Source organism: Sycon ciliatum, chromosome 9, assembly GCF_964019385.1.
Source record: "Sycon ciliatum chromosome 9, ocSycCili1.1, whole genome shotgun sequence".
In the NCBI taxonomy this organism is placed as follows: Eukaryota; Metazoa; Porifera; class Calcarea; order Leucosolenida; family Sycettidae; genus Sycon; species Sycon ciliatum.
The window spans coordinates 5,112,055-5,121,531 of NC_088651.1; the positions used below are offsets into that span (position 1 = coordinate 5,112,055).

General features: G+C 48.4%; 1 protein-coding gene across 1 annotated transcript; it reads right to left on the reverse strand.

Moving 5' to 3' along the window:
- Positions 1-1,237: 1,237 nt before the first annotated feature.
- On the reverse strand, positions 1,238-2,179 carry LOC135824202 (uncharacterized). The gene has a single exon (XM_065336933.1). The coding sequence runs from the start codon at positions 2,177-2,179 to the stop codon at positions 1,238-1,240; it is 942 nt and encodes a 313-aa protein (XP_065193005.1).
- Between the last annotated feature and the right edge of the window lie 7,298 nt (positions 2,180-9,477).

A 9,477-nucleotide genomic window follows, 5' to 3' on the forward strand; every position in this document is an offset into this window, starting at 1 on the left:
GTAATCGTATTATGTAAACGACTCCCTGCTGTGTAGGGAGATTTTCTGGAAATTAATACGAAGTAGGGAGATGTGGAAATGCAATTAGACTGGACGTTAGTTGCCGAATGGGTGACATGATGCGTCAGCAAAAACAACCTTTAGAAGAGAGATCCCGTCGTCTCCAAAATAATCCTGAACGGGCGAGTCAGCGCCGGTCACAGGAAACGTCGGAAGAGAGATCCCGTCGACTCCAGAACGTCCGTGATCGGCAGAGTCAGCGCCGGTAACAGTAAACGTCGGAAGAGAGATCCCGTCGACTCCAGAACATTCGTGATTGGCAGAGTCAGCGCCGGTCACAGGAAACGGCAGGACAGACATCGCGTCGACTCCAGAACGCCCGTGATCGGCAGAGTCAGCGCCAGTCACTAGGGGTGTGCGGATAATGCTCGAAAAGGTGGCAGATTCTGCTCGAAAAGCAGTGAAATTGGCAGAACCATACAAACCTGTGGCGGGCAATTCCAATTCTGCTCCATTTCTTTATCCACATACCAAACATGCATGAAACTTACCAAAAAAGTAACGAATTTGCCAATTTTTCTGCCGGCATTATCCTTTAGCAAATTTAGGTCTGCGCCTGCTAAGGGGGCGCGCGAATCGGGCCACTTCCTGGTCACAACGGACACTTCGACAGTTAGCGGCAATGATTACTTTACACGTTACAGTTAGAAAGATTCGGCAGACTACATATGAACAAGAAATAAGTACAGGGGCAAGGAGCCATAAAAAGGTGCTTCGGCAAGGGCCAAGCAAGCAGAGAGAGATTGTCAGGAAGAGAAAAGGCAAGCTGGCTGGCGGCAACCGTATGCAAAAGTGAGGTTCGTGGCGAGATCGGTTACGGTGTCATGCAGGGCACGGTTGCGGATGTCTACAGTGAGACCGAACTTGTGGAGGAAATCGGCTCCGAGAATTGGACTAGAAACATCGGCGATCACAAAGAGCCATGGGAATGACCGACGAAGACCGAGGTCAAGGGTGAGCGATCGACAGCCATATGTGGGAATGCTAGTTCCGTTGGCTGCACGCAACGTGTCAATGACGGCGGTCTGCTTGCCTTTGCGGAACGTGGTTGGCAAGACACTGACGGCGGCGCCAGTGTCGACTAGGAGACGCAAACCCGTGACACGGTCTCGGACATAGAATAGGCGACATGTGGTCTGCAGGCCAGCGGTGCTGGTCGCCAACAGGGGCTGGCCAGCTAGTTTGACGACCGGGAGCAGGGTGGTCGGCAGTTCTTAGCTTGGTCGCCAAACTTGCTATGAAAGAAACACAGGCCGGGCCGACCAGGCGAGTTGTTCCGTGAGCGCGGTGGACCAGATCCACGGCCAGGGCTGCGACCCCGGGATCCGTCCAACCGTTTATGCAGAGAGCTGACGGCCTCGGTCAGGGCAGCAATCTGTTGCTCCAGGGCGGACATCCGAGCGTCGTCCTGTGGTGGGCGTTGGATGGCGGAGACTGAGGCCTGGGTTGTCTCCATAACCCGGTCAGCAATGGCAGCTAATTCGGAAAGGCTTGTAGCCTTTGGGGTCGACGCAAGGACCAGCTGGGCATTGCTCGGAAGTCGCTGCAAAAACAGCTCCCGTAAAATCGACTCATCCAATTGGCTGGAGCCAATAAGCTGCTGCATGCGGCGCAACAGGTGGGATGGGGTGCGGTCTCCAAGCTCCTCTTCCGTGAGCAGACGCCGGAGTCGCTTCTGCTCAGACATCTGAGTGCGGGCGATGAGCTGGCTTTTCAGCGTCGTGTATGGCTCAGTCTGCGGGGGACTGATGAGCAGCTCTCGGACCTCCATGGAGAACTGCTCCGACAGTGCCGCAGCTACATAATCGAACTTGGTCCGCTGGGCAGTGATGCCACGATGACTGAAGAGACACTCAGCCCGGGCAAACCACAGAGCGGGATCCGAAGGGTAAAAATCGGGCAGCTTGATACTGACGGCTGCCACAGCTGGGGGCCGGTCCAACTCAGGGCTACTCCCAATAACACTACCACTGGTACTGGCTGTGGCCTGTGCCTTGTTGAGCTGATCCAGCAGAGCCTGCTGCTGTTGCCTGAGCTCCATGAGTTCCTCCCTGGTAACTGAGGGTGCGTCCGGGAAAGGTTTTCCACGGCCCTTCCCGTTGCTGGCCGGCGTGGTCATGGTGAACAATGTAGCCTTGCCTACAGAAATATCGGGGTCACCAATTTAGCAAATTTAGGTCTGCGCCTGCTAAGGGGGCGCGCGAATCGGGCCACTTCCTGGTCACAACGGACACTTCGACAGTTAGCGGCAATGATTACTTTACACGTTACAGTTAGAAAGATTCGGCAGACTACATATGAACAAGAAATAAGTACAGGGGCAAGGAGCCATAAAAAGGTGCTTCGGCAAGGGCCAAGCAAGCAGAGAGAGATTGTCAGGAAGAGAAAAGGCAAGCTGGCTGGCGGCAACCGTATGCAAAAGTGAGGTTCGTGGCATACGGTACGCCAATATGCTAACGTACGCTAAAGCCAGTGCTTCCAAAAACATTGCGGAAAAGTGCAGCGTGGGCAGCACAAAAGCCACGTGGGTGACTGTGAGAATTATGACGTAGCAAGTCGTAGCACGACAATCCGCATATGCCTACCGTTCACAGGAAACGTCAGGACACACATCCTGGCGACTCCAGAACGCCCGTGATCGGCAGAAACGAGCCAGGTGCGGGATAGCGCCAGGCATGCCGATGGCACAAACAAACAAAAAATGTTGTGGCCAGCTGTTTGTGGCCAGCTGCCTTTGATGGTACGGTACGGGACAAATACGGGGTAGCGCCGGGCGTGACACAAAAAAATTAAAAATTAAAAATAAACAAAAAATATTAATCCCGTAGTAATGCAACAGACGTTACTTCAGTATCGTTTGGCGCTAGCCAGGGTTCACACGGCTTTGGCACGTCACATGCATGATGAGCAAGCAAAAAAAGCATAGCGTAGGGCCCTGAGCTTCCAAGCTCTCTCGTTTGGTATTTGTTTGTTTGTGTGTTTGTTTGTTTGTTTGTTTGTTTGTGTCACGCCTGGCGCTATCCGTATCTGACGGCAAAAAAGCATAGGATGTTATAAATTTTTCAATTCTCCTTTTTTTTTCAGGCATATCCTGGGATTCGAACCCGCACTATCGCCCTACATGCATTCCCCCATACACTTCGCATTCATACCCATTCTTCCAAGTTGCTTCACGTTAATCTTGCGTTTGAAAGCCCTATTTGAATATTGCGGGCAGCTAGACGGTGTCGTATTACCCTCGATCGTACCTGTCCTGTACCTATTCCCTACCGTACCGTGCCATCAAAGATGGCTGGCCACAATGCATATTCAAATAGGGCTTTCAAATGCAAGATCACAATGTGAAACAACTTGGAAGAATTAGTATGTATGCGAAGTGTATCGGGGGCTGCATGCAGGGCGCGCGATAGTGCGGGTTCGAATCCCAGGTTTAAAAAAAAGGATTTTTTTTAAGAAAACATCCCTATGCTTTTTTTGTCTAGGTCATCAAGGCAAAAAAGCATAGCGCAGGGCCCTGAGCTTCCAAGCTCTCTCGTTTGGTATTTGTTTGTTTGTGTGTTTGTTTGTTTGTTTGTTTGTGTCACGCCTGGCGCTATCCCGTATCTGTCCCGTATCTGTCCTGTATCTGTGACTACAAAGGCTCTACAGGATTGTACATAACAGCTGTCCACAATATTTGCGGGCTCCTGTATCTGTCCCGTACCGTACCAATATTTGTCGTATTATGTACACGACTCCCTGATGTAGAGGGAGATTTGGAAAGAAATAGGAAGACGAGGAGGAAATTAAATTAGAATAGACGCCGAATAGGTGATAGGATGCGTCAGCATAAATAGCGTCAGCATAAACATACATGTACTTTGGAAGAGAGATCGTATCGTCTCCAAAATAAGCGTGAACGAGCGATTCAGCGCCGGTCACAGGAAACGTCGGAAGAGAGATCCCGTCGACTCCAGAACCCCCGTGATCGGCAGAGTCCGCCGCTCCCAGGCAACGTCAGGACAGACATCCCGTTGAGTCCAGAACGCCCGTGATCGGCAGAGTCTAAGCCGGTCCCAGGAAACGTCAGGACAGACATCCCGTTGAGTCCAGAACGCCCGTGATCGGCAGAGTCAGCGCCGGTCCCAGTGAACGTCAGGACAAACATCCCGTCGACGCGCAGAAAAACTAAATCTGCAGCCTCTTTTGCCGTCGGACAGGATACGTATTATAGGAGACTGTAAAGTTATGTAATGTCCAAATTTCCACGTGAGCAGCAGGTCACTCGCGTTGATTCTTCGACGTGCGAGCCAAATAACGCGAGCTGAACTTTCGCGTCGCAGACATCCGGTCGACGCGCAGAAAAACTAAATCTGCAGACTCTTTTGCCGTCGGACAGGATACGTATTTTAGGAGACTGCTAAGTTATGTAATGTGCTCCACAGGCAACCAATGCATTCGGCGTCGTCATTGGCTCAACAGGTCAATGTACATGTATTACTACAAAAAGGCCAGAAAATCCGATTACTGTATTAAAATCAACTAATTTTCGCTGGCGATTTAATTTCGCTGATTTCGCCGCTTGGTACCAACCGGCCAAAGTAAATCGCAGGCCACAGTTTGTCATATAGGCAAATGATGCATGATTGAGCAATGGATGCATGTGAGAGCAAAAATACCGATCGATTTCAAATTTGACGTGAAATTGCGCGTCACGTCGGAAACGAGAGAGCTTGGAAGCTCAGGGCCCTACGCTATGCTTTTTTGCTTGCTCATCATGCATGTTTTTGCAATACAATGATGTGGCCAATCAACGGAAAAAAAACATTTCCATCAGTTCTTATAACATGTACGATGAGCTAGGCAAAAAAGCATAGCGTAGGGCCCTGAGCTTCCAAGCTCTCTCGTTTTAGTTCTCACTTTTTGTAATACTTACCACAAGTTACCCGTCATGTGTCACACGTCTTTGGATTTTTAACCTTTGGTTTTCCCTTGATCTCTTTAGTTCCGTGTTTCCACTGATGATCGGAGCGTGAAAATCGATTTTGGAAACACACAAACCCAAACCTTGAACAAATTGTCATGTTGCGTGGTGATGTCTGCGGCATTCATACTTTTCATAGCTATTATTAAACTTTTATCTCCACGTAGATTATTTGTAAATATCACAGTACTGCTTTTCATAACTGCTGCGGTAATAATAATTGACATCTTTTTTAAATACCAACAAAATTCCTCTCTTAACGTAGTGCGTTGATTTGCATCCACCTGCCACCATTTTACTGGATTATTCTCAAGCAGGTCCGTCTTGTATTGTATTTCTATTTCTATTGTCGTTGCTCTTTTATTTTTATTTTTCATTTCCCAATTCCCAAGTCCATTCAGCCCGTGCGAATTTGTGGGCGGTTTACCACCGCTGACATTGACGCGTAAGTGCATAATAATAATAATAATAATAATAATAATAATAATTAAAAAATTGGTTGTGAGCAACACTGGCTCACACTCAAATAACTGCTTTTCACCAGAAAAATATTATATTTCAACGTTTCGGTCATGAAATAACCATCATCAGGAATGAAGTGGGCACACCGGTTAGGATGGGTTAATATACGAGGAGCGCTGCAAACTGATAACAAATCACACCTGCATGCACTATGACGAGAGAGAGAACAAAAGGACAAAACATCACCAAAAAAACCCAGGTATAGAAATAACGCAATACGCGACAACTCTAAATATGGCACAGGTACAAGCAACAAACAGAATGTACATGTGCACTAGGTGCGTGCAGACATGTAATTGCAGGCGCTAGCAACAACAGTAGTAGTAACAGTGCACTAGTTCAAGGGGTGCAAAACCACCACCATCCAGGAAGAGCGAGTATCAGGGCCAGAAATATGTACAAGGCTTCACCAGAGAATTCACAGGAGGTCCCACCCTGCGTTATTGTTTATGCTGGGGCTCGTGTCGCGAATTTGTATTGCCTCGCGTATTCTCCTCCTGGCCCGATCCGACTCAGTGGCAAGGACGCGAACCTCTGTGAATGCCGACTCGCCAAGCGGCAGTACCTCGCCGCCATGGTGAAGTCGGTAGTGCTCGCCCAGGGCTTTTCCAGACGTCTTGTTGCGTGAGTTATCATTGTGTTCTTTTGTTCGCGTTGCTACACTGCGGCCAGTCTCTCCAACATACTTCTCCGAGCACTTGCAGGTCAGACGATAAACCACGTTGCGTCTTGTGCATTCTACCTCGCTCGATTGGCATGCAACGCAGGCGGCTTTAGGCCTTCCTCGTCGCCTCGGGGCAGCGGGATCCACCCACTTACGGCAGCAAGGTCCAGTGAGGCTGGACTTAGTGACGCTGTTGGAAAGCCTTGCATTCTTGTAGATTATCTGTACATTTAGATTGTATTTGTTTAGAAGACGGTGGACCCTGTAGTGGATGGCATCCGTTTTGAATGGTAACTTCAACGTGGATCGATAGTCTTTCTTTTGTTTAGCAGGTCGTCTGGCTCGTTCATGAGCAGTCGCGATAACTTTGTCAGGAAAGTTGTTGAATTTTGATGTGTCAATAACCTTTTGCTCACTTCGCTGGCGGGCTGCAGGATCAGAGGAAAGGCGGGCCGCGCGGAGGAATTCCGAAGACGCGATGGCGAGTTTTTGCTGTTGCGGAACGCACGAGTTGAAGTCTGAGACGAGGCCACTGTGGCAAGCTTTGCGGAACAGCTCGAATGATATTGCGCCCTCGGAGGAGACATGAATAGTCGTGTCCATAAAGTCAACCGACCCAGTTTCCTCCGAAGATTGATACGTGAACTTGATGCTCGCATTGGCGGTATTGAAGAATGCAATCAGCTGGCGGAGAAGCGCGGCCCCCAGTGTCCACAGCATAATGATGTCATCAATATAACGCTTGTAACAATAACGCAGGGTGGGACCTCCTGTGAATTCTCTGGTGAAGCCTTGTACATATTTCTGGCCCTGATACTCGCTCTTCCTGGATGGTGGTGGTTTTGCACCCCTTGAACTAGTGCACTGTTACTACTACTGTTGTTGCTAGCGCCTGCAATTACATGTCTGCACGCACCTAGTGCACATGTACATTCTGTTTGTTGCTTGTACCTGTGCCATATTTAGAGTTGTCGCGTATTGCGTTATTTCTATACCTGGGTTTTTTTTGGTGATGTTTTGTCCTTTTGTTCTCTCTCTCGTCATAGTGCATGCAGGTGTGATTTGTTATCAGTTTGCAGCGCTCCTCGTATATTAACCCATCCTAACCGGTGTGCCCACTTCATTCCTGATGATGGTTATTTCATGACCGAAACGTTGAAATATAATATTTTTCTGGTGAAAAGCAGTTATTTGAGTGTGAGCCAGTGTTGCTCACAACCAATTTTTTACTTATGAAGCTGCGTGATGCGTCCTACAAGATTTTATAATAATAATAATAATAATAATAATAATACTTTTCCCGTTTGTCTCTTTCCCTCAAACCAGTTGATATTATATGACTTGGGGCTCCCCGCGTGCTAGTTTGTACGTGAAGTGCGTGGGTTACAGTGAGGGCTGCGTCCCACCCGCCTGTGTGGATTCACAGGAAGTGTGAGTTACGAAGTCTGAAGAAAATGTTGAACGGCCTCTGCTGGGATGACGACTACACCATAGCTCAGTGGTTAGAGCATCGCTGGCTACAAGCGAGGGTCCCTGGTTCGAGTCCTGGTGGTGACAGTCAATTTTTTCTTCAGACTTTTTCCGTTTGTCTCTTTCCCTCAAACCATTTGAAACGAGAGAGCTTGGAAGCTCAGGGCCCTGCGCTATGCTTTGTTGCCTAGCTCATCGTGCATGTTGTTAGAACTTATGGAAATGCTTTTTCCTTTGATTAGCTACATCATTGTATTGCAAAAACGTTTCAATGAGATACTGAAGTACAAGTAACGCCTTCTGCATAGCTATGGGACCGGCGCTGACTCTGCCGATCACGGGCGTTCTGGAGTCGACGGGATGTCTGTCCTGACGTTTCTTGGGACCGGTGCTGACTCTGTCGATCACGGGCGTTCTTCTTCTTATTATTATTATACTAACGGCAACTAACATCCATTCTGATTGCATTTACTCGTCTCCCTACTTCGTATTTCTCTCAGAAAATCTCCCCGTACAGCAGGGAGTCGTTTACATAATATTTATTTATTTATTTATTTATTTATTTATTTATTCAACATCTCCTGGCCCGTCCGAAGACTGCCAATAAACATGAGAGGTCAGGTGATAGCCAACCACGGCAAGCTAAAAAGGGGAAAAAAAGAAAGATGCTGTCAGAGAGGGAAAGGAGATAGGGAGAGAAAAAGAAAGGGAGGCACATTAATAATACCTGGGATCACTTCGGATGAGACAGTGTGGAAAGCTGGACTGTGAATTTCCTGATATCCTGGCATGTCTTAATGCTAGTAGGCAGGTTAGACCAAAGGGAGTATGCTGAGAAGAAAGGGGATTTCAAAAACAGAGAGGAACTAGCTCGGGGCAGTGATAAGGCATTGCGTGTTGGTCTAGTGGTAACAAACCAGTTGTACTTGGCAATATGTTTCGGGACTTGGGCTAGGAAGATTTTTTGCACAAGGATACAAAGATGCTGCTGATGTCGGGCAAGAAGAGGGTGCGTGGAAGCAAGTTTATAAAGACAAAGGGAGGCAAATGTTTGGTCTTTTCGAAACAGAATTTTCAGAAGCAAGCGTTGATGTACCTCCAGTCTGTGGAGTAAAGTCTGAGACAACCCGCACCAAGCTATATCGCAATAGTCAAATATAGGCAAAATGTACGACTTAAAGAACAATTCTCTGCAGTTATCATTCAAGTGTTGGCAGTGGGGTTGTAGCATACCTAAGGACGCACTCGCACGCTTGCACACAGACTGGACTTGTGGAGACCAGGAGAGTTGGCGGTCGAGAATAACGCCCAGGTGCTTGTGCTCGTTAACAACTTTAATAGGTGTACTATTTAGACCAGGAAAATACAGAAGTTGAGTGGGGGGCGAGGGAGAGAAGAACATGGCCTCGGTTTTGGCGAGGTTAGGCTTCAGTTTCCAGGTTTCCATCCATGTTACTGTAGCGTTGACCCCGGACTGCATGGAGGCCGTGAGGTTGTCTGCCGAGCTGTCGGAGCACATCAGAGCAGTGTCGTCAGCAAAAAGACTTACATTTGGTCCAAGGGCTGGCAAGTCATTAACGTACAGTAGAAATAGGAGCGGCCCAAGTATGGACCCCTGGGGTACCCCAGACACGACTAGTAATGGGTCTGATAGGGAGGTAGATACTCTGACAGTCTGGTGGCGGCAGGAAAGATAGGATGAGAGCCATTGCAGGGCTGGACCGTGTACCAAGAAGACGGACTCTAGCTTTGCAAGCAGACCACGATGCCAGACGGTGTCGAAAGCTTTCGCTAGGTC

Excerpts from the sequence above, each read along its gene's own strand:
- LOC135824202 (XM_065336933.1), bottom strand. The coding sequence starts at position 2,179 with ATGACCACGCCGGCCAGCAACGGGAAGGGCCGTGGAAAACCTTTCCCG.